Source organism: Coptis chinensis, chromosome 3 (assembly GCF_015680905.1).
Source record: "Coptis chinensis isolate HL-2020 chromosome 3, ASM1568090v1, whole genome shotgun sequence".
Taxonomy (NCBI): domain Eukaryota; kingdom Viridiplantae; phylum Streptophyta; class Magnoliopsida; order Ranunculales; family Ranunculaceae; genus Coptis; species Coptis chinensis.
In genome coordinates, this window is record NC_141458.1 from 115340704 (window position 1) to 115366630 (window position 25927).

General features: G+C 39.1%; 1 protein-coding gene and 1 pseudogene across 1 annotated transcript; one reads left to right on the plus strand and one right to left on the minus strand.

The window, feature by feature from the left end:
- Positions 1–2769: 2769 nt before the first annotated feature.
- On the minus strand, positions 2770–3873 carry LOC147513286 (uncharacterized). The gene has a single exon (XM_086598896.1). It carries the CDS (start codon positions 3871–3873, stop codon positions 2770–2772), a length of 1104 nt encoding a protein of 367 aa, XP_086455022.1.
- A 103-nt stretch (positions 3874–3976) lies between these two features.
- Positions 3977–25927, plus strand: LOC147513287 (uncharacterized; annotated as a pseudogene).

The following is a 25927-nucleotide window of genomic DNA, read 5'->3' on the forward strand; positions in this document are numbered from 1 at the left end:
GTTTGAATAAAGAGATCAGATCATTCTTGAACCTTTGCATACAGGTAGTACTTTGTCTTAGCATCACCTAACAATTTAGAGATAACATTTAGCATTTGACCAATCTACAAACTCTACTAACAGGCCCCAAGATCTGCAAGGGTGAGATCCATAAGAGGGTTGACTAAAAATTTGCATCTGAGCATTGTTGCAAAGCAGGCAGCATCAAGCATACACTGGCAAAGCATAGTACAAAGGATGTGTAACTCGATGCATGTAATGTGTGGAAAATCATGTAAGTATAAGCTATTCATAATATATCATGTCAAACTATTACTTTGACTATATATGGTTCAGAGAAATACTGTATGGTTATCTCACATGAGATCTGCAGGTCCCATACCGCAGCTTTTCAATAGGTAAACTGTTTCTTTTGAAATTGGACATTTGAGTGATTTGAACCTGTAGAATCAATAAGTAAATTTTCAGCTCAGTTACAGTCCAGCTTCACAGAGTAGTGCTTAGTGAATAAGATGAAAAACAGAAGGACGGCCAATAAATGCATGCAGCTTAATACCCATAATACTAAGATCATGTTCAAAAGTTGATCTAACTCACCTGCCCATGAGTGATTCATGTGCCACAATACAGTCATCGATTATAGACATTTGTTTTAAGAAAGTAGTAGTGCCATTATTAAGGTGCTGATAATGCCTAAGTGCTCTTATAAACCCACGACCAAAAAAGCCAAGATGTACAGTACAATCAAGAGGAGGGTATAGTTATGTATACCTAATAATAGGCAATGTAAGAAATGCATAGACATAAGCCGGCTTACCTTTAACGATGCTATAGAAGCACTTCAGGGTATACAATGTTGGTGGTGCAATTGGATGAATCGGGTGGTAGTAGGACATTAATTCTTTTTGAAGACGTGCACCTAGAAAGTGCGACATAGAGCTGGCCATGACTGAATGCTGGGGTCTCTAAGTTGATGCCGACATACTTGACTGATTGCCCTTGAGACTTGTTGATTGTCATTGCAAAGGCCAGTCTAACGGGAAATTGCCGTCTCGACATTTGAAACGGCATTTCAGTGGTTGATGGCGTTAGGGATATCCTTGGAATAAATACAGTATTTCCAGCCTTGGCTTCAGTTATGATCATTGCTTCCAGTACTCTACTTTCGCAGCGTAATACAATCAGACGGGTTCCATTGCAAAGCCCATCTCTTGGGGCAATATTCCTAAAAGCAACATTATAGGGCGCAGCCTATTTTCAGTTGGAGATTAAACGGTGGCAAGCTTAAGGGATCTAGGGAATTTAAAAACTCGCTTGGGTATGTGGATCCGTTGTTTTGAGGGCTTGTAATATCATCGACAACTTTATCTGCCGCTAAGTAAGAAATCTCTTGCCCGGGGAACAAATTCAAGGCCGCTCAGTTAACGACGCTGACATCGTCATTTCGAGCAGCTAGGATGGTTCTTTCAGTCAAGTAAACTGGTGTTGCCGTCCCAATCACATTCAAATCGGGATAAACTGACGAAATAAGATCCCCTATGTCAGCACAGTTTCGTATCCCTATTGGCAACTCAACAATATCTAAAGGATTCGTGCCAATCTAAAAAAAATTAAGAGGAGTTTGAGTCAGTAACATGCCTTTTTAATCTTTAATTTTTATGATGTTTTTGATTTGTAAAGTACCTTGATCAAGTAATCTGGGTTGGCATTATTAGGGCTCGACATCTCCAATCTCATGTTATGTACCAAGTGCAAGACTTGTATGCGTGTGTCCATATTGGGATCTTCTCACCGATGTTCGACGAATTGTTCTCGGCTGCCTTTTGGTACAATAGGCAACGTTTGCCTGAAATCTCCGCCTAGAACCATAGTAATTCCTCCGAAAGGCTTTGAATTTTCTCGGATATCCCTCAGTGTTCTTTCAACGGCTTCGACGCAGTGTCTGTGCTGCATGGGGACTTCATCCCAAATAATTAAGCTAACTTCCTTGAACAGTTCAGCATGTATGGAGTTTTTTGAAAACCCGCAGAAGGTGTTGTCCATAATATCCAGTGGGAGGCAAAAAGTAGAGTGTGCGGTCCTGCCACCAGACAGCAGCAGCGATGCTATCCCCGACGACGCAACATTGATGATAATATGGTCTTGACTGCGGCAAGTAGCAGCAATTGTGTTGTAGACGAACGTTTTTCCTGTCCCCGCTGCACCATTTAGGAAGAAAGTCTTTCCCATATTGTTTTGCACTGAATCTGTTATCTAGGTGTGGGCATGAAGTTGTTCAAAGATTCAGGCGTTCCAAATTTGCATTTGCCTCTTGTTCAAGACCTTCGTGATCGCAATTCCTCTCGCTCCCAAATAAGTCGATTTCCCACCCACCGGTCCCAATCTTTTTGGTTGTGGCATGTCCGGGAAATTAGATAAAGTCTTACCCGCTTCAAAAAGCAACTTGTTAATTAGGAACAAACCATAATCGGCTATTTCCCTCAGTAGTTGGACTATGGTTGTTAAACTTGGAACGTATCATGTGAGCCAGATCGTCACAAATATGCGAGAAAATTCATTCCATAGTGTTGCAGGACTGGTTGGGGAACATTCCAAAAGGATTACACTGAACAATCTGCGCAGTTGGTATCCGGTCTTCATCACCGACGCCTCTTGTAGACATTCTCTCCACTCGTCGTCGGATTCGAGAAGTCCACGCAACGCATGCTGCTTTGAACGTGTCATGCTCAAAGTCCAACCGTATGAAGATCTTCAAATGATGTTGGTCCTCTAACAGTAGAGTAGCAAAAGCTTAAGGTAGAAGCGTTCTCCGGCATTTGGATTTGCAAAGTACATTCTCCCAATAGCATAACCGTGGTCCCTTAGTTTCCAAATCTTTTTATCTCTTTTCCAGACATAATACTGTGGGAACTCCTGGTAAGTATATCTACGGGCACCCGGATCTTCGGCACAACATTTGAAGAAAGCCGTTAGAGTTGATCTTTGATTTATAGCTCTTGCGAGAACTGTAGCCCTTGACTCCTTTGCATTGTAAACAACTCGATGCATCCCTTCCAAATGAACTGCCAGCCTTTCAACGTGTGGTAACTCTTTGTGCAGAGGGAACTCGAGAAGACGCCATGCAGCTTCGGGTGGCCCGACATACCGTGCATCAATGTACTGTTTGATCTCATCATCAGTACCAACAATAACCATAGTTGCCCTATCATGCCCTTTGTAAATGTATTTAATTGCACGAACCGATGCACAAACTTCAACATTTATATGGCAGTTGAACAGCTCTGATAAGTGGGGGTTGTAGGGGACGACATCTCGGTTATCAACTTTGCAGTCGCGCACCTCATATTCGTTCCCAGTATTGCGTCGTCTGTAAACTGGATATCCAACTTGATCCATTGTAGTTTCATCTGTAAAAGCGCGGGGGTAATGTTTTGTACAACGACCATTCTCCATGCAGGGGGCCTTTGGATTTTTAGGTCCACATGGGCCGTGTACCATACACCTCTTCACTGTCTCGAAAAGATTAGGTTCCGAGATAGGGTTTGGGAACTCCGCAGAAACAATCTTATTGACTTGATTGGCATTACGGATCTTATCGGGTTGCTTGAGGAAGATGAGGGCGTGCATGTGTGGCAGTCCTCGTTTTTGGAACTCGATAGTGTAGACGGATGCAGCTTGTTCGCCAAACACGCCGTTATTTTTTATCTCTTCCATTATTGCTTTCCTTTTCATTTCGAATACACGGGCAACCACCTCAGGTCTGTCAGACGCAGTTTGGTGTGGTTTGAGAGCTCTTATGATTTCTGGCCAATTTGGATTTGCTGTTGCTGTTAGGAATACATCTGGGTGTTTGTTGTATCGCGTAATGGCCATTGAGTCTTGGTAGATCTCATACATATGTCTTGGGCTACCCGCGTGAGATGATGGGAGAATGTAACGCTGGCCAACTTGATCAAGAGGCAGGCCACCTGCTGCAATGTCCGTCAAACCGTTGTACACTTCCGCATCTAATGTTGTCTCCGATTCAGCGAAATATAGCGCAGCGATTCTGTTCAGTTTGCAGCCTAAGCATCAACTATCCATTGTTGGTGAGGGAGCCTCCCCGAGTATGGAAGAGTATTCAGTTGGACGGTCAAATAAACGGTATGAATAAATCGACTTATGCGTTAGTCCGGCATCACTTGGGCAATTGTTCTTGACATCCCATTGTCGCAACCGTGCCCAACCAAGGTCTCCTCTAGGGAAAAGAAGTACGTAATGAAGAGGTGTATAAGCAGGATGACATTCACTTATCCTCTCTAGTCCACCTTCTTTGTAGTGAATAACGATGTCTCGTAACATATCATACTTTGTCTCATCACCAGGTAATACCACATCGATTTCAGAAGTTGCCGGGAGATTATATCGGCGGCGATCCGTTCCTGGAGTGTATTGTATGAAGGCTGGTATATTGTTGTCCGCCGATGCACTTGAACTTAAGACCTCATGTGCATTTTTGAAAAACTTTGACCACGCATTTGCCTGTACCAAAACACCTTGTACAATACTTAGCACCTCCTTGAGTAAATGCTTATTGCGTTGTTATCGATAATCCAAAGCCGCGCCAGCATCATAAATGTATAACTGGGTGTATTTTGGGTCGACATGTTCATCAGGTAAAAGTGATCCAATCTTATGGCAGAGCTCTCCATGTATAGTGAACGACTTTGGTCCACGTCCTTTCAAGATTCGGTCATTTGCTTTAACGCCAAGACTGGTGAATGCATTATATCCCTCAATGTTCTTCAAAATCACGGCAAGCCAATCGCTACCTTTCAAGAGTGATTCTAGCGGAGGGGCAGTGGATTAAGTGAGGGCAGTTTTATTTTTCCTTGGAGACGATGATCCGAATAAAGGTTTTTTTTAGTTGAACTGAGAGTTGCTCTCAAGGCTCCAATGTAAAGCCAAGCAAGATCGACATTGAACATCTAGTTCCCAAGGTAAATTTTTCGAGGGGGATAGAAGGCATTGTTTGGTTGGATTTTCAAGTTCATCAATGTCATAGTATTCTTCGTCAGAATATTCGATGCTTCTTCAGAATTTTCCTCGGCCTAATAGCCTTTGAGTGGGAACATCCGCTCAAGATCGCTTTGGAGGCAAATTGTTTGTGGAGCTAATTTCGTGGGGAAAAACAATTAGTATAGTAATTTATAATTGTTCATAACGGAAATATTTAAGTTTGGACATGCTACTTACATGTTGCTCGTTAAGGAAAATGACCCAAGATGAAAACCGGGGTGAAGTTACGCGGTTGATAGAGGGAAGTGCTCATGCCGAAGTTGCGCCGTAAGAACATCCACCATATGACGGTCCAGCAGGGTCCGAGTTGATGTAACGGCTGGGGTGAAAGAGTCTCAAAGAATTACAATATGCTTTCCTTTATCCGCCGCTTCTCGCTGGTTGTAGTGAAATTTGTTGCATCGATAGAATGTACTGTTGTTTCCACCGTGAGGCCGGAGTTAGGGAAGGAGGATATATGCGATCCCTTTGGGTGGCTGAAACTCTTAGAGCTTCCTCCCATTGACGACATGCACAATGAGCTATTGAACGGTAGAAGGTCCTAACCTAAGCGATTTAATGCATGTTCCGTGGTGGACATAGAGGGCTTTCGCTAGATCGATAGTTGACTGGCTACTTGATTCATCGCGGATCGTAGCCTCATGAGATAACCGTGTTGTGTTGATAAGTCTCCCATAGTTACATCGGATTCCATTGTGGGATAGTGCATGCCGTTGGTGTAATCGAACAGGCCGTAAATAGGTATCCGTAGGGCCTTAGACAGATTCATTCAAGTTTAAAGTTTGATTATAGATTAGAAAACCAATAACGGGGAATAAGTAGGAAAGCCAAGACATGAAAAAATCTGTTTTTAAAGGACATCTAACCTCAAGTTGGGCTGCTCATCGGGTTCTTAATGTACTTTGTACAGTTTCATTATGTATGTATGATGATGCTTGGGTGTCCATGGTTTCTATAAACAGTTTGATAAGATTGGGGTATTAGGTAAATAAGGACATAGAATAATAATCTTGGCGATATACAATTTGATGATAAGGTCCACGGAAAGCAAAATTATGAGACAACATCGTAAACCGACAGCTTTAAAGTATAGTAATAATGGGAACCAAAGATTGATTATATAATGCTTAAAAAGACTATAATCCATTATAACGATAGCAATGAACTAACCTTGATTTCACCAACTTGATTAAGGTATGATTCCACTGAACGTATTAGAGAAGGACGAATAATTAGCATCCAACACCGATGTAATGAAAGACAAAATATGTTATCATTAAAAATCGGCCCCAAAGTGATGATATTCCTAATGACTTGAGTTCTTTGGAGTTCCTATGACCTACCTCATCCCTATGAGTTTCTTTTTAACGGAGTCCATAAATGACATATATATATATCGCCTAGTTAATTATTTATCCATAGATACCCCTTTGATTTTTAATCTTTTGATGTCGATATGCTATATAATTTTCAATTAGCTCCTACACCGTGATATGGTGTAACCGTGGATATGGTTTATCATTGTGAGTGCCTCCGGTAACTCCAAAGCCTCAATCGCAAAGATCTATTCTATCGCCTTTACTCCCTTTTTTTTAAGAAATATAAATGGGTGCTAGATACAATGTGATGATAAGCTTCATGAAAAGCTAAATTATGAGACAACATCTCAAACTAACAGTTTAAAGTACAATATTAATTGGAACCGTAATTGGATTACCAATGCTTAAAAAGACTATAATCCCTTTCCGACGATAGGATGTATTTAACCTTGATTTCATTGAGTTTGCATTAAGGTTTGATTCCGCAGGAACGAATAGAGAAGGAGGTAATGATAAGCATCCAACACCTGATGCAAATGAAAGGAAGGGTTCAAGCTAGCTTTTGAAATGGAGGTAAATTGGAAAACAAAAAAGTGATTAAGTAGTTGAAGGGGTCGCATTGGTGAAAGCATGGGCTTAATCGCAAAGAAGTTCAGGGCCAAGAGAACACTTAATTGTAATAATAATAATGTCCCTAAAGATCATGTCACTTTGTTTGAATTATAAGTTAGAGATTATAATGGAAAGGTAATATGTCACGGCTTAGCTTATGCCGCGGTGGCATTAATACAATTAAAATGAGTTCCAGCTTGATGATATTCATATGACTTGGAGTTCCTATGACCTACTCCATCATAGGAACTCGATGATTTGCAAGCGCTTTGAATTCGATCGACCGGCCTCAAATTTTTAGAGAAGCATTCGTGGGGGGTAACGACTACTTGACTCCACCTCCCACGGGCATATTCCCCTTAAAGTCATGGATGAGTTGTAGCTAGAACCCTACTCCAGTCCTTATGAGCATTTAACTTTATATCGGACTTTAGAAATACATAATAAAAAAAAAATTTGCAAATGTTGTAATGCATTATTTCTAGCATGGAGATTTTAGTCAAGTTCTCGCTTTTTTTAGGCATGGATCGCCGTAATTTGGCGATATAAGATTTTGTTTATTGGTGATCATTAATGCATACATAAGGCCTGTTCCTATGTTGCAAAATTTGAGATCGTAAGGGCTTCTCAACGCTTTAATTGCATGGTCAAGAATTGTGGAATGCAAGCATTGAACCGCCTCTTTGATCCTAACCGTAGGAATGCCTCCAGGTTTGAACAAATGCAACCGGGCTTCACTGTGTTCAGAATTATCGGTGTATGATGAGAGTCCAGCTCGAGGCATTTTCTATGTGTACCGCAAAAACACAATTGTTCCTTAACCGATGCAAAGATTCCCCATAAACCTTATGTGCCTCTAATGGAAAAGTTTTGAGGATAGGACTTGTGTCATGAGGTCAGCCGAGGATCTCTTTGTGGGTTGGTTGGGAGGTTTAGATTGAGTTACGTGGTTGTGGGGGGGCGTAACCCCGCGATGATCATTTTCCTTGTCAATACCAGGTTTTTATAGAGGGAAAGCAAGAGCCGCCATTTTGGTATGAGCTGTGTTTTCAAGCTAGCACTTTGACTCCGAAGTATCTGGGAGGCGTTTAGATATCGAAGTTAAAAGAGGAAATATTCCGTGACATTTAATTTGAGGTTTTAGATAATGGTGGGTGACAAATGACTTTTGGACAGTTGTTGATGTTTCTGATGATCCGAAATGGGGTTTGTTTCATTATAGTGGCGCCGCTAAGGTTGCAGGCGTCTTTATATCGGGCTCCATTTGTTCGCCAAAATGGAGAGTACCTGCATGAGATAGAGAAAGAGAAGTTGATTTCTACACCGGAGAAGTGTGGAATCAAGGAATGGGAGCCTTATATAGTTGATAACCGTCATGTCCTGATCCGACTGGTATTCCCAAGGATCTAGGATTGCATATTAAGATTGAAGTTAAACGTAAGAAACAATTTACTGTGATAGAGAGTGAATGTGATAATCGCAGATCTTCAATTTAGGAGTTGTACATAATGTATCACGTAAAATGGAGAAACCATGAGATTCCTTTGGTAAGGAACAGATGAAGATTAACAATACTTGGTAAGGAACATGAAGATTAGTGGTGAAGTTTTAAATATTGGGGGATGACATGTTGCTGTTCTAGCATTCAGCCTCTACCAAAGAGTAGGCCATGATAATATCAAGTTCATGGAAGCGTGAAGAGATTTTGCTTAAAGATAACAAATTTCTTGTGGAGCTCAAGTTGGTCAAGATAACAATGGCCTTCTACAAGGTTTTGAGATCCCAGTTGAAATGCTTTGGTCATTTTTTTTAGTGGCCTACAATGAAAATCTCCTAAGGCCGGGAATGAGGAAGAACGAACCCGGTTCTTGGTTTTCATTATCATGAAGAGCCCTTACTCTCAAAGTTAAGTACTCCTTAATTTTTTCCTTGGAGACTTTTATACTCAAGCTTTTCATTTTTGTTTCAATAAAGATTAAACATACATTCAGTCAATAGACATTGGACATCAATGAATTAGGTGGTACGTTACGTTGAAAAAAGGCATAATGCATACGTTGTTGGGTTCAATTTCCAATGCCTTCTTAATATCAATCTCAGCGAGGTCAAAATCAGCCGGTTGGATGTAAGCTTGGGCTTCGTCTATAGAGTGCCTTGACATTAACTTCATAAAGTTCTAGTACCTACAATATTATTAACGGAACATTAATCCTCAGCCCCTTGCTTTGATGTGATTGAGTTGTAGGTATAAGTTGGTCTTCGGTTACCTTTATTGCAAACCTTCTCTGCCTCATTTGTAGTCCTTTAACTTCAGCTTGCTGCATTGTTCAAAATTTATCCTTTACTATACCTAAATGGGTCTCCGTGTCGTCCGGCCTATAATTATCTCTATTATTAAAAGGGCTCAATTAAATTCCCAAAGCCCAAAAAAAAAAAAAAAAAGTCACACACATCCACAAAACACAAGTTTGACAATCTTTAGTATGATACTTATGTTACAAAGGTCATGGATCATGGATACCATTGTTCGACTTCTGGCAAGCAGCAGACACTTCTCTGTAATCCATTTCCTATTATCCACTCTTCATTGGTTGACTCAAGATGAAATACCATGTTACTGAATACGATCTTTCTCAAGAAGGATAGAAGATCAGCGAGAGAAGCTTAAAGGCGATGAGCAGGTTAGAAATGTGGACAAAAATAACATTGAGTTTACCCAAAGGAAGTGCCTAGGCTTTACGTAACAAAGTCCATGTGAGCAATGACCATATTCCTTACCAAAACAAATGAATATTTTCAAGTGATTCTCGGATCATATTCCTATTTTTGGATAAATCAGCATGCACCAGGCGATCTCTTCTCTACGATTACATCCATGTGAATGTCCACTTAGTATCCCCTTGTTCTTCAAATCAAGATTGAGACTTAGATTCTTGATAATCATAATTGTCTACATTTGGCTTGTCTAGTACATGCTCTTGGTTGTTGATACACCATTACACCCTAATAACTAATAATAAATAAGAACATGGAAGTCAATTATACTCACCATGTACCACAATTTCAGGGAAAAAGAAAGAATTATTGACACCAAGTGGATAATAATGATTTTTTGTTTTATTTCATACATCGAAGTCAAATGTGAAAATAAAAGTATATATGTATTAGAATGAAACAAAACATTGTGTGGGCTATATCGTGAGCAATATGTTGGAGAAAGTAAAAGCGAGTATATTTGAGTGATTAGCAACTTTAGGTATATTCTTAGAACCCTAAATGAAATCCAAAAGCGCCGTTGAAGAATACATACTGTGGAGAAGATGGAGTTCTCCCACGTGAATTCTTTAATCCGAGCATGGTGAATGAACAACTGTGTTGGGAATGTTTAGGAGTGAGGAAACACTACCAAGTAATAGCATTCATATAATTTAAATAATAGATAAACTTATATGTACTGCTATCAGGCCTCGTTCTTTAAGAATGTTATTGGAGCTTGATCAAGCTTCTAGAAGAGACATATTTATGTACGCAAAACTTCAAAGATTGAATAAAAGCAACTATATCAAGAAGAGATGAATTTACCAGAGGAACACTTGCATCAATGATATACCTTTCGATGTTCGAACGAAGCCAATAAAATGCATAAGTTGGGGAAAATTTACATTGAAGGAGTGGGCTGAGTCCCAAAGAATTGCTGAGAGCATTGAGATCATCAAGGCTGAAAATCACAAATTGGCAGATATATAGATCCTGTAAATATTTTAATAAAAATGTGGGACTAATTGTCAACACTATATTTCGTGATAACTCAGAGGTCATAAATCGAAAGTGGCTGATTATATGTCAATATAAACCTTCCAGGCGGTCAATCAACCATAAAAAGCAAAGGAGCATAAATGGCTAAGAACCAATATAAGGAAAAAAAGAAAAAAAAAATAGCACCTAGGGGTTTGAGATTTTACATGATATCCGCCAAGCACCAGAAGCCATATCCTTTGTCTTTGGTAAGACAAATGGGGCATACCGGTGGACATCCATAAGAAAGATTCTGAGACCTTAATAACTTCTTCCAAGATTTGATTGCTCCTGGTTCCCCTAATTGATTTATCAAAGGGCAAAATAGCCTATTAGTTCTTCCTAACTTACTTGTAAAAATGCTTTTGATTTTTATAAATAAAACGCACACAAGAATAACAAAAGGCTAAATAAAAAGACCTACATTGTTTTTCTTAAGACTTAATCATTGAAAAGTCCCTTAATGATAGCTAAGAAGTAGGAAGCTCTTTATATATATATATATATATATATATATATATATATATATATATATATATATATATATATATATATATATATATAAACAATAGTTTGGTGCACAAAGTGTGGGGAAAATATGTTGCATCTAAAATGTATCAAAAACGAAATTAATAAGTTAACCTACAATGACAGTCCTTAAATCATTGTAGAAGTTAGAAGAGATAAGATGGCAACATGAAAGTTTGACCTTGTTATCGAATGTTGAACTTTCAGGTGGAGGAGCCGCCCCTCTAGAGGTTGCTTGGGATTATATGGTGGCACACTATCTTTGGAAAGCGGACTGGACTGAGCCGGTTTCTTTTGTGCTAAATGAAGTAAAGATTGTAAAGCGGTGGTGAAAGAGGCACCCTTTCTACTAATTTCCCATTCCTAGAACTGCTTTAAAAATGCCTCTAGAGTAAGTGCATCGTTGTTATGTTTATGTGGAATATGCTTAAAAAAATCAGGCGGTTAAAAGCAAAACCTTTAAAGGAAAAGCGTCTCTTGTTACCCCAATATATTAAAAGTTCACGGTCGCTTTATCTTCAGGAGAAATTCCATCAAAGCCTGCAAAGAGCAAACTCCGTGTCTTTTCTGTATATAGGCATATTCTTTGACATAATTTCAGTAAAATCACAAACTGAAAGAGAGAAATATAAGGTTGTGATCATAAAATATGTGACGGCAAAGGTACAATCAAAAAGCAGTAAGGGGTGTTATTGTAGCCAGCTAGCAATTACCTTGAAATTATGAAAAGCTTCGGCGAGGAATATTGTCGTTAAATGCCTTCATCATATCCCAAGGTCCATCCCCAACTCCCACTAAAATAATCGACTATGAGTATTCATTGGAAAAAGAAGCATCAAGGACATGATTTTGCCAAAAATTAATAAAAGTAATAATAATAACCAAGAGAAACCATAAATGTACCTTTGCTTTTACAATTGCTCCAACAGTTTTGTGGATAATGCGGTTGCTTAGCCCAAATTTGAGGAGACTAAAACGGAGATAATGACAATGATTATTCCTTTGGGTTTGGTTGTATTCCCTTAGCCTTAATAGACTGAATAGTGTTGTTGTACATCATATCCATTGCTCTTTTGTTATGAAGTCTAAGATTGCTGAACATATCCACTCTCGTGGTATCCCTTATGGCCACATTGGTACCACAACATAGACAGATAAACCTTTCTCCGCTTTTATTTCTTCCCCATTTTTGAGCTTTAAAACTGAGATGTGAGCCAAGGCTTAATCTTACGGCAAAATAACAGCCCTAATACACCCTTATTTGCCGTGGGAGTGGGATTGGTGGAGGTAGCCAAAACCAAATTATAATATTAACGACGTTAGACCAAAAATTGTGGTAATCGAAAGTTATACTAAACAAAGACAATTCGAAAAGCAAGAAACAGTGTTACTGAGTTGTACTAAACAAAATACTTTAAAAGGGACTAAGGGCGCAGCTAATTCAGGGAAAGAAAGGTCACCCACAAACAGAAAAAGAGAGAAGGAAGCGGCAATATAATCACATATGCTACTTTTCATGATATAAATAGTTTGTAGAAGCATGCTAATGTGCAAAGACCATCTAAATCAATTCCATTGACAATATGTGTTTTAAGTGGCAATTAAATAGATAGATACCATGAGCTCGATGTCCACATAATCTTAGCCAAGATGTTTTGCTAAACAAAGTGCATCAAGTCGTGAAGTTTTGTGACCTTCCTAATGACAACCATCCGACTTTGGCCTGTAAAAAACACAGCAAATATTAGTTCATGGCACCGAGTAGACCAAACTTTATATGAATGAAGAGGTCATTATATGTTAAGCATTGGAAAAGACTGCTATTGAGCTTGTTGATATAGTGGAGGTGGAAGCACTTATTGAAAATTAGAGAGTCCACAAAGTAGGTCCATAGTATTAACCTTGAGTCCAATTATCATTTTTTTCATCGTGTACATTCTGCAAGTTTTGTCACTTACAGTACAAACACAAACAGGGATTATATCACGAAATTTCTCATTTTATTTTCTAACAGTGTAATGTATTTCGGATAGTTCAACTGGAAGCAAAAAATATGATTTCTTCATCCAATGTTGGTAACAAAAACACAAACACACATTGAGCTGGTACAAAAGTAACACAACAAAATCTATCAGAACTCAAAAAGGACAAAAAAGAAGAACAGTAAACAATCAAGGTGGCTGTTATGTAAGCGTAGAGTTTTATCTTTTTTTTAGCTGTTGCATTACATAAACAGAGTAATAAAAAATCACTTAAAATAGATGATCAAGTAGTGGGCACAGGGGTTATGAAAATGTTTGAACTGTCCCTCTACTAAGCAAGCTAAAAAATCGAACCCAAACAATAATATAATGTCAGAGTAAATCGTAATTCATAATATCGTTACCTTAGCTTTCTCGTATCTTGATGATTGTCTTCATATTTATTAAAAAGTTGAAATTGAAAGCATAACAAATGGATAAATTGAACTATTTGTTCTCCAAAGGGGTTAAAAATGTCAAGAACGGTGGTTGACATCCTCATCTTCAAATGGGTCATATTGACTATCATATTCCTCTTCACTTTCAGCATGCTCATTCTTTTCCATTATGAGGCGCTTCTTCGAGAACTTTTTATTTTCTTCAATCGGTTCCGATAACTTGCCCGCAGATAGCTTGATGTTCTTCAAGTAGTTTGTCAAAAGCTTAATTCTATTCACGCCGGTAGCATTACATAGTTTTTTTTGTCCTTATAGTTGAAGTCTTCGATTTCGCAGCTATGGGCTTCTTGTAAAAAGCAATTGCTTTCAAAAGCAAAGATCCCGTTCGATGTTTTTTGTCATGTGAACGTATTCCTAAGAATATCTTACGCTTTTTATTCGGAGATTTCAACTTCTACCCATGCCTCATATAAATTTCGCGGTGGTGCATCCCAGAGGGAACTTTTTGGCGCATGTTGAAATGCTTGAGCATGTGGTGGAGTATGGTTTTGAAAGAAATGGTGTAAACCGACATACCCGATTCCATGACCTACATATTAGGCAAAATTGTTAGTTGTGCTATGGAATTGAAAAAATACTACCAATGGGCAACCAAGCAAGATAAACAATATGCATGTTCATAACCACAAGGAGAATGAATTAAAGTTGTTAGTTTATAATTGAAGAAGACATAGAAAAAGGTTAAGCCCTAAATTGTTTTGCACCACTTTTGCGCGATAGACAACCCAATACAATTGCAGCAAGCTCAGAAGGGCTTTGGCTATTGTAGGGTTCTAATATGGATTTTATATTGCAAAGCATTCATTATAAGTTGAAAGCATAAACCAATGCGTGGGATGATAAAATGATGCCCGGGTGATTAACTTAAATGCATTGAAGATAGTATGATGTAAAAAAAAAAAGAGAAAAGAAATAAAGAACTAAAAAGAAAGAACATAGAAAAACCAAAAACAAGACTGTAGAAAGGCAGGTTAGTATAGATAGGGTCAAGTAACGCAATCATAATCAATTTCTTGTCAATGACACAAAAGCAGTATGCAGATGATAGGGATGTACAAAATCAAATATTTGGTTTAAACCTTTGTGGGATTTAGAAACGAAATAGCAGGAGAATTGAATAGGCCAAAAAAAAACAATCAGAATGGATGTGGAAGGAATTTTAGCGTACAAATGAAGACAATAATTTAGTATAGAAATGTTAGCATAATTTAAAGCTTTTGGATTCGTGGTGACTGCTTTGTGAATCTCTTTTTTAGTGTTGAATACAATCTAAAAACACACCACTGAGAGAGAGGGAGAGAGTAATAATTTGAAAACACACGACTGTAGCCAAAAAGCTCCGGTTGTTAGGTTGTTTTTTATTTCTTTAAATTGGAAACCAGTACATGAATTCCCAAAATTTATACAATAAACCAATTGAGTTTTTCTATTACACAAGCATAAGAACAATAATAAGGGAAGGGAAATAAAGGAAAAAGTCAAAAAGTTTAGTAAAGAGAGAGAATAGTGAAACAACCATGGCTCACCTCTTAAAAAAACTTGAGGGCGTCTTGAAGTTTAGGAGGTTGTAACAAAAATGGTGCCAAACACTAAGTTATCTGGAGGATGTCTACACCAAGTAGCTTTGTTCAAAGTGTTGAGGAGAAAGGTTGCAGACTCGCTGGTTTTTATACTAGTATAGGTGAGAGAACAAAGCGGAACGCGTTTTGATCCATTACTTCAGAACCGACTAATTTTATCTTTATGAATTTATTGGGCAGAAAATGTGGAAAAGAGGCTGGGCCTGAAAAATGGAGTTAATTTAGCGATCTATTATGTTGATTTTGATTTTAATTAAATAACGGTTCGAAATGGTGTTTAAGGGAGAGGATAAAGGGCAACGCGTTAAGCCCACATCGAAGCCCATTAGGATTTTTTTTTTTTTTTTTTTTTTTTTAATTTTTTTTTTTAATTTTTGTTTGATTGGATGATGGTCAATACATAAAAATGGCAATCAACATACATTAACCCATGTAACGGTGAATAATAATATTCCGTTTAAACCTTTATTAAGCTCTTTGTAAGCTGTTAAATTTCAAAGGTTAGTTAATCAATACTCTCCATGCATTGTGAACTGTTAGGAAAACCACACAAACATGCTAGTTCTGTCGATACTTTATTTCCATTGTTATTTCTAATCTTGACAGTGAGCTTTAGATGTGCTTTGTTATTGTAGTCGTACATTGTTAAGGCTGCATGGCCACCCCTGTGAGCCCTTGGGAGGTGTTGCTTGGCGTGTAGCAAGAAATTTGTCATTTGGATTCAGGGTACTTTGCAAAGATTATCCATTCTAAAAACCAAGCATTATATGTCAATGAGAGGTAAGACTGATAATTTAACTAAGTATATTCATTGTAAATAAATAACAAACCTTTGAGTGGAAGGAGTTGATTGTGAATAACATTGTACGAAGAATCACTAAGTCTTTATAAAGGAGGTGCTTAGTAATGTGCTTTTTAATGCTATAAATACCAAGCCTATGTGATATGTATAGTTTCTATATATTAATAATAAAATTATTTCTTCAACCCCATTTGGTATCAATTACCAAGATTATCAATGTAAAGAAAAGTATAGTATATAGTAAGTTACCTAGATTTGAAGTATTTGTTGGGTCGTAAGATTTTTCTTTAGATTATTTCTTCAAGGGAGTGAATTTTGTATGTCCATATTTGTAGTTGGTAATTCTACCATCCATGGGGTAAAGAAATAAAATGTATATAGTAAGTTATTATGCTCAAATATAGAATGGACTACTTGTACACGTAAGTAGATCCTAATATATTTGTTAGTGGATCATTTACCTAATATATCATAAAGTAATATGTGAAGACATGCTATTTGGATTTTGTTAACTAATGTTTTATTATATGACCGGGATGACCAAATCAGATAACTTCTTGAAAGCGTAAAAAATTCGATTGGAAATAGTATTGCCCTAAACCACGATCATAGCATAGCATAGACAAAAGAAAAACAAATGAACTGCATAGACTTCCTTTCAAAGTCAATCACATTAATAGGATGAAAGCTAATTGAATGTCATGTTTTGCTGCTGGTCGTGCGCGCTGTATTTAGCAAACTGAGGTTGAACTGGGATGGTAGCATAGGAGTAGAATTGGTTGCTTCACCGCTACCTATATTGAGCCAACCAAAACGGCCCGCACCACTTGAGAATTAGGATCCGGTTACAAAGAAATGGAAAAAAGAAAGGTACAAATGAAAAAAAAAAAGTGGGGGTTAAAGAAATCATTCAACATGAGGAAGTCGTGTTCTTTAGATTTTTAGAAATCGTGAACTAACACTCATAAGTAAAAGGCAAAATAAAACAATTCTCCAATCGTACCATATTTTATTTGCAGTTAACATTCCCTCCCGAATAGAACTAACACCCTAGAATGGCACAAGTAAGCTTATTTTACCTAGAATAAAAAAGCAAAGTTCCATTTTGATAGTATAGAAAGACCAAAGAAGGAGACCTAACAGTAATCTGAACTCAGGGTCTCTGTTAATCACTAATGCCAAGCATGGGGATTTCAAGTGGCTATAGTGGCATGGTAGGGAAATCCGATAAATCGAGAATTGAAGCAAAATACCCAGCCCTATTGTTCAAGCAACACCTAACTGCTTATGTATGGAAAATATATGGAATGATACGTGAGAGTTTGAATAAAGAGATCAGATCATTCTTGAACCTTTGCATACAGGTAGTACTTTGTCTTAGCATCACCTAACAATTTAGAGATAACATTTAGCATTTGACCAATCTACAAACTCTACTAACAGCCCCAAGATCCGCAAGGGTGAGATCCATAAGAGGGTTGACTAAAATTTGCATCCGAAAGCATTGTTGCAAAGCAAAAAAAGATCAAGCATACACCGGCAAAGCATAGTACGAGGAGGATGTAACTTCGATGGATGTAATGTGTGGAAAATCATGTAAGTATAAGCTATTCATAATATATCATGTCAAACTATTACTTTGACTATATATGGTTCAGAGAAATATCTGTGATGGTTATCTCACATGAGATCCGGCAGTCCCATACCGCCAGCCTTTTCAATAGGTAAAACTGTTTCTTTTGAAATTGGACATTTGAGTGATTTGAACCTCAGAGAATCAATAAGTAAATTTTCAGCTCGATTCTGGTCGGGCTTCGAGTAGTGCTTAGTGAATAAGACGAAAAACGAAGGATCGCCAATAAATGCATCCAAATTTTAATACCCATAATACTAAGATCATGTTCAAAAGTTGATCTAACTCACCTCCGCCCATGAGTGATTCATGTGCCACAATACATATCATCGATTATAGACATTTGTTTTAAGAAAGTAGTAGTGCCATTATTAAGGTGCCGATAATGCCTAAGTGCTCTTATAAACCCACGACCAAAAAGCCAAGATGTACAAAGACAATCAAGAGGAGGGTATAGTTATGTATACCTAATAATAGGCAATGTAAGAAATGCATAGACATAAGCCGGCTTTACCTTTAACGATGCTATAGAAGCACTTCGGGTATACAATGTTGGTGGTGCAATTGGATGAATCGGGTGGTAGTAGGACATTAATTCTTTTTTGAAGACGCGCACCTAGAAAGTGCGACATAGAGCTGGCCATGACTGAATGCTCGGGTCTCTAAGTTGATGCCGACATACTTGACCGATTGCCCTCGAGACTTGTTGATTGTCATTGCAAAGGCCGGCCTAATCGGAAATTGCCGCCTCGACATTTGAAACGGCATTTCAAAGTTGGTTGATGGCGTTAGGGATATCCTTGGAATAAATACAAGATTTCCAACCTTGGCTCCAGTTATGATCATTGCTTCCCAAAGACTCTACTTTCGCAGCGTAATACAATCGACGGGTTCCATTGCAAAGCCCATCTCTTGGGGCAATATTCCTAAGCAACATTATAGGGCAGCCTATTTTCAGTGGAGATTAAACGGTGGCAAGCTTAAAGGGATCTAGGGAATTTAAAAACTTCGCTTGGGTATGTGGATCCGTTGTTTTGAGGGCTTGTAATATCATCGACAACTTTATGCGCCGCTAAGTAAGAAATCTCTTGCCCGGGAACAAATTCAGGGCGCCGGTTAACGTTACCGACATCGTCATTTCGAAAGCTAGGATGGTTCTTTCTACCAAGTAAACCGGTGTTGCCGTCCCAATCACATTCAAATCGGGATAAAATGACGAAATAAGATCCCCTATGTCGAGACAGCCAGATCCCTATTGGCAACTCAACAATATCTAAAGGATTCGTGCTAATCTAAAAAAATTAAGAGGAGTTTGAGTCAAGAATATGCCTTTTAATCTTTAATTTTATGATGTTTTTGATTTGTAAAGTACCTTGATCAAGTAATCGCTGGTTTGGCATTATTAGGCTCGACATCTCCAATCTCATGTTATGTACCAAGTGCAAGACTTGTAACGCGGTGTCCATAGCTGGGATCTTCTCACCGATGCTTCGGACCGAATTGTTCTCGCTGCCTTTTGGTACAATAGGCAACGCTTGTTCTGAAATCTCCGCCTAGAACCATAGTAATTCCTCCGAAAGGCTTTGAATTTTTTCCGGATATCCCCGGTGTTCTTTCAACGGCTTCGACAGTGCAGTTGTTCGGCCGCATGGGGACTTCATCCCAAATAATTAAGCTTAACTTCCTTGAACAGTTCAAAGATGTATGGAGTTTTTGAAAACCCGTAAGGTGTTGTCCATAATATCCAAATGGGAGGCAAAAAGTAGAGTGTGCGGTCCTCGCCACCGTGACAAAGAAGAGCGATGCTATCCCCGACGACGCTAAACATTGATGATAATATGGTCTGGATCGGCAAGTAGCAAAAATTGTGTTGTAGGATTTAACGCTTTTCCCGGCCCCCCGCGCACCATTTAGGAAGAAAGTCTTTCCCATATTGTTTTGCAATTGAATCTGTTATCTAGGTGTGGGCATGAAGTTGTTCAAAGATTCAGCGCTCCAAATTTGCATTTGCCTCTTGTTCAAGACCTTCAGATCGCAATTCCTCTCGCCCCAAATAAGTCCGTTCCCACCCACCGGGTCCCAATCTTTTTTTGGTTGTGGCATGTCCGGGAAATTAGATAAAGTCTTACCTTTGAAAAGCAACTTGTTAATTAGGAACAAACCATAATGGGCTTATTTCCTCCTCAGAGTTGGACTATGGTTGTTAAACTTGGAACGCATCATGTGAGCCGATCATCACAAATATGAGAAAATTCATTCCATAGTGTTGCAGGACTGGTTGGGGAACATTCCAAAAGGATTACACCAACAATCCGCGCGAGTTGGTATCCGGTCTTCATCACCGACGCCTCTTTTTGTAGACATTCTCTCCACTCGCCGTCGGATTCGAGAAGTCCACGCGGTAACGATGCCGCTTTGAACGCGGTCATGCTCAAAGCCGCCAACTGTATGAAGATCTTCAAATGATGTTGGTCCTCTAACAAAGAAAGAAGCGAAGGTAGAAGCCGTTCTCCGCATTTGGATTTGCAAAGTACATTCTCCCAATAGCATAACCGTGGTCCCTTAGTTTCCAAATCTTTTTATCTCTTTTCCGCATATAATATCGGGAACTCCCCGGTAAGTATATCTACGGCACCGGATCTTCGCGGACAACATTTGAAGAAAGCCGTTAGAGTTGATCTTTGATTTATAGCTCTTTGAGAATCAGAGCCCTTGACTCCTTTGCATTGTAAACAACTCGATGCATCCCTTCCAAATGAACTGCCTAGCCTTTCAACGTGTGGTAACTCTTTTGTGCAGAGGGAACTCGAGAAGACGCCATGCAACTTTCGGGTGGCCCGACATACCGCATCAATGTACCGCTTTGATCTCATCATCGCATTCAACAATAACCATAGTTGCCCTATCATGCCCTTTGTAAATGTATTTAATTGCATCGAACCGATGCACAAACTTCAACATTTATATGGCGGTTGAACGACTCGATAAGTGGGGGTTGTAGGGGATGACATCTGGGTTATCAACTTTGCGGTCGCAAAGACCTCATATTCGCTTCAAGATTAATTGCCGATCAGAACCGGATATCCAACTTGATCCATTGTAGTTTTATCTAAAAAAGGGGGTAATGTTTTGTACAACGACCATTCTCCATGCAGGGGCCTTTGGATTTTAGGTCCACATGGGCCGCGGTACCATACACCTCTTCACCGTCCCCAAAAAGATTAGGTTCCGAGATAGGGTTTGGGGAACTCCAAAACAATCTTATTGACTTGATTGGCATTACGGATCTTATCGGTTGCTTGAGGAAGATGAGAGGGGTGCATGTGTGGCGATCCCGTTTTTGGAACCTCGATAGTGTAGACGGATGCATCTTGTTCGCCAAACACGCCGTTATTTTTTATCTCTTCCATTATTGCTTTCCTTTTCATTTCGAATACACTCGGGCAACCACCTCAGTCCGGCATGTGACGCAGCTTTGGTGTGGTTTGAGAGCTCTTATGATTTCCTCGCCAATTTGGATTTGTTGTTGCTGTTAGGAATACATCCGGGTGTTTGTTGTATCGCAGAATGGCCATTGAGTCTTGGTAGATCTCATACATATGTCTTGGGCTACCCGTGTGAGATGATGGGAGAATGTAACGGCCAACTTGATCAAGAGGCAGTGCCGTCTGGCCGCAATGTCCGGCAAACCGTTGTACACTTCCGCATCTAATGTTGTCTTTGATTCAGCTTAATAGCGCAGGCGATTCTCGTTCATTTGCAGCCTAAGCATCAACTATCCATTGTTGGTAGAGGAGCCTCCCCGAGTATGGAAGAGTATTCATTTGACGGTCAAATAAACGGTATGAATAATACTGTATTTGGCGTTAGTCCGCATCACTTGGGCAATTGTTCTTGACATCCCATTGTCGCAAAACGGGTGCCCAACCAAGGCCTCCTCTAGGAAAAGAAGTAACGAATGAAGAGGTGTATAAGCGGGGATGACATTCACTTATCCTCTCTAGTCCACCTTCTTTGTAGTGAATAACGATGTCTCAGAACATATCATACTTTGTCTCATCACCGGTAATACCACCGCGATTTCAGAAGTGCCGGAGATTATATCGGCGGGCGATCCGTCCTCGAGTGTATTGTATGAAGGTTGGTATATTGTTGTCCACCGATGCACTTGAACTTAAGACCTCATGTGCATTTTTTGAAAAACTTTGACCACGATTTGCCTCGTACTCAAAACACCTTGTACAATACTTAGCACCTCCTTGAGTAAATGCTTATTGCGTTGTTGTCGATAATCCAAAGCCGCGCAAAGATCATAAATGTATAACCGGGTGTATTTTGGGTCGACATGTTCATCGTAAAAGTGATCCAATCTTATGGCAGAGCTCTCCATGTATAGTGAACGACTTTGGTCCACGCCCTTTCAAGATTCGGTCATTTGTTTTAACGCCAAGACTGGTGGTGAATGCATTATATCCTAAATGTTCTTCCGAAAAATCACGTGCAAGCCAATCGTTACCTTCAAGAGTGATTCTAGCGAGGGGCAAGTGGATTAAGTGAGGGCAGTTTTATTTTTCCTTGAGAGAAAGATGATCCGAATAAAGGTTTTTTAGTTGAACTGAGAGTTGCTCAAGGCTCCAATGTAAAGCGAAGCAAGACCGACATTGAACATCTAGTTCCCCAAGGTAATGACTTCGACCGGGATAGAAGGCATTGTTTGGGTTTGGATTTTCAAGTTCATCAATGTCATAGTATTCTTCTTTAATATTCGATGCTTCTTCAGAATTTTCCTCGGCCTAATAGCGCTTTGAGGGGAACATCCGCCAAGATCGCTTTGGAGGCAAATTGTTTGTGGAGCTAATTTCGGTTGGGAAAAACAATTAGTATAGTAATTTATAATTGTTCATAACGGAAATATTTAAGTTTGGACATGCTACTTACATGTTGCTCGTTAAGGAAAATGACCCAAGATGAAACCGGGGTGAAGTTACGCGGTTGATAGAGGGAAGTGCTCATGCCGAAGTTGCCGTAAGAACATCCACCATATGACGGTCCAGCAGGTCCGAGTTGATGTAACGGTGGGGTGAAAGAGTCTCAAAGAATTACAATATGCTTTCCTTTATCCGCCCGCTCGGTGGTTGTAGTGAAATTTGTTGCATCGATAGAATGTACTGCTGTTTCCACTGTGAGGCCGTGAGTTAGGGAAGGAGGATATATGCGATCCCTTTGGGTGGCTGAAACTCTTAGAGCTTCCTCCCATTGACGACGTGCACAATGAGCTATTGAACGCCGAGAAGGTCCTAACTGAAGGAGCGAATGCATGTTCCGTGTGGACATAGAGGGCGCTGCTAGACTGATAGTTGACTGGCTACTTGATTCAAGGATCAGTAGTAGCCTCATGAGATAACCGGTGTTGTGTTGATAAGTCTCCCATAGTTACATCGGATTCCATTGTGTGGGATAGTGCATGCTGTTGGTGTACTGGAACAGGGCCAGAAATAGGTATCCGTAGGGCCTTAGACAGATTCATTCAAGTTTAAAGTTTGATTATAGATTAGAAAACCAATAACGTGGGAATAAGTAGGAAAGCCGATTACATGAAAAATCTGTTTTAAAGGACATCTAACCTCAAGTCATCTGCTCATTGGTTCTTAATGTACTCTTGTACAGTTTCATTATGTATGTATGATGATGCTTGGGTGTCCATGGTTTCTATAAACAGTTTGATAAGATTGGGGTATTAGGTAAATAAGGACACAGAATAATAATCTTGGCGTATATACAATTTGATGATAAGGTCCACGGAAAGCAAAATTATGAGACAACATCGTGATGGCGGACAGGTTTAAAGTATAGTAATAATGGGAACCAAAGATGGATTATCGAATGCTTAAAAAGACTATAATCCATTATAACGATAGCAATGAACTAACCTTGATTTCACTCAACTTGATTAAGGTATGATTCACTGGAACGTAATAGAGAAGGGCGTAATAATTAGCATCCAACACCGATGTAATGAAAGACAAAATATGTTATCATTAAAATCGGTTCAAGCAGGATGATATTCCTATGACTTGGAGTTCTTTGGAGTTCCTATGACCTACCTCATCCCTATGAGTTTCTTTAACGGAGTCCATAAATGACATATATATATATCAGTCTAGTTAATTATTTATCCATAGATACCCCTTTGATTTCCTTAATCTTTTTGATGTCGATATGCGATATAATTTTCAATTAGCTCCTACACTGTGATATGGTGTAACTGTGATATGGTTTATCATTGTGAGTGCCTCCCAGAACTCCAAAGCCTCAATCGCAGCATCTATTCTACTGCCTTACTCCCCTTTTTTTTTAAGAAATATAAATGGGTGCGCAGATACAATGTGATGATAAGCTTCATGAAAAGCTAAATTATGAGACAACATCTCAAACTAACAGTTTAAAGTACAATATTAATTGGAACCAAAATTGGATTACCGAATGCTTAAAAAGACTATAATCCCTTCTGACGATAGGACTGTACTAACCTTGATTTCATTGAGTTTGCATTAAGGTTTGATTCCGCAGGAACGTAATAGAGAAGGAGGTAATGATAAGCATCCAACACCTGATGCAATGAAAGGAAGGGTTCAAGTTAGCTTTTGAAATGGAGGTAAATTGGAAAACAAAAAAGTGATTAAGTAGTTGAAGGGGTCGTACCTGGTGAAAGCATGGGCGAATCGCAAAGAAGTTCAGTTTCAAGAGAACACTTAATTGTAATAATAATAATGTCCGTTACAGCATCATGTCACGCCTTGTTTGAATTATAAGTTAGAGATTATAATGGAAAGGTAATATGTCACGGCTTAGCTTATGATGTGCATTAATACAATTAAAATGAGTTCCCAGCTTGATGATATTCATATGACTTGGAGTTCCTATGACCTACTCCATCATAGGAACTGATGATTTGCAAGCAGTTTTGAATTCGATCGACTGGCCTCAGCTTAGAGAAGCATTCAGGGGGGTAACGACTACTTGACTCCACCTCTTACTGGCATATAGCTAGAACCCTACTCCAGTCCTTATGAGCATTTAACTTTATATCGGACTTTAGAAATACATAATAAAAAAAATTTGCAAATGTTGTAATGCATTATTTCTAGCATGGAGATTTTAGTCAAGTTCTGTTTTCTTAGGCATGGGATCGTCGTAATTCTGATGATATAAGATTTTGTTTATTGGTGATCATTAATGCATACATAAGGCCCGTTCCTATGTTGCAAAATTTGAGATCGAAAGGGCTTCTCAACGCTTAATTGCATGGTCAAGAATTGTGGAATGCAAGTATTGAACCGCCTCTTGGATCCTAAATCGTAGGAATGCTCTCCGCTTGAACAAATGCAGTCCGGCCGACCGTGTCCAGAATTATCGGTGTATGATGAGAGTCCAGCTCGAGGCATTTTTCTATGTGTACCGCGCAAAAACACAATTGTCTCCAATGGATGCAAAGATTCCCCATAAACCTTATGTGCCTCTAATGGAAAAGTTTTGAGGATAGGACTTGTGTCATGAGGGCTGCCGAGGATCTCTTTGTGGGTTGGTTGGGAGGTTTAGATTGAGTTCATGGTTGTGGCAGGCGTAACCCCGCGCGATGATCATTTTCCTTGTCAATACCGTTTTTTTATAGAGGAAAGCAAGAGCGCCATTTTGGTATGAGCCGTGTTTTCAAGTTAGCACTTTGACGGGAAGTTGGTTTGGAGAAGGCGGCGATATCGAAGTTAAAAGAGGAAATATTCCGTGGACATTTAATTTGAGTGTTTTAGATAATGGTGTGGTGACAAATGACTTTTGGACAGTTGTTGATGTTTCATGATCCGAAATGGGGTTTGTTTCATTATAGTGGTGCCGCTAAGGTTGCAGGCGATCTTATATCGGGCTTTACTTGTTCGGCCCAAATGGAGAGTACCCGTGATGAGAGAGAAAGAGAAGTTGATTTCTACACCGAGAAGTGTGGAATCAAGGAATGGGAGCCTTATATAGTTGATAACCTGCTCATGTCGATCCGACTGGGTATTCGAAGGATCTAGATTGCATATTAAGATTGAAGTTAAACAGAAGAAACAATTTACTGTATAG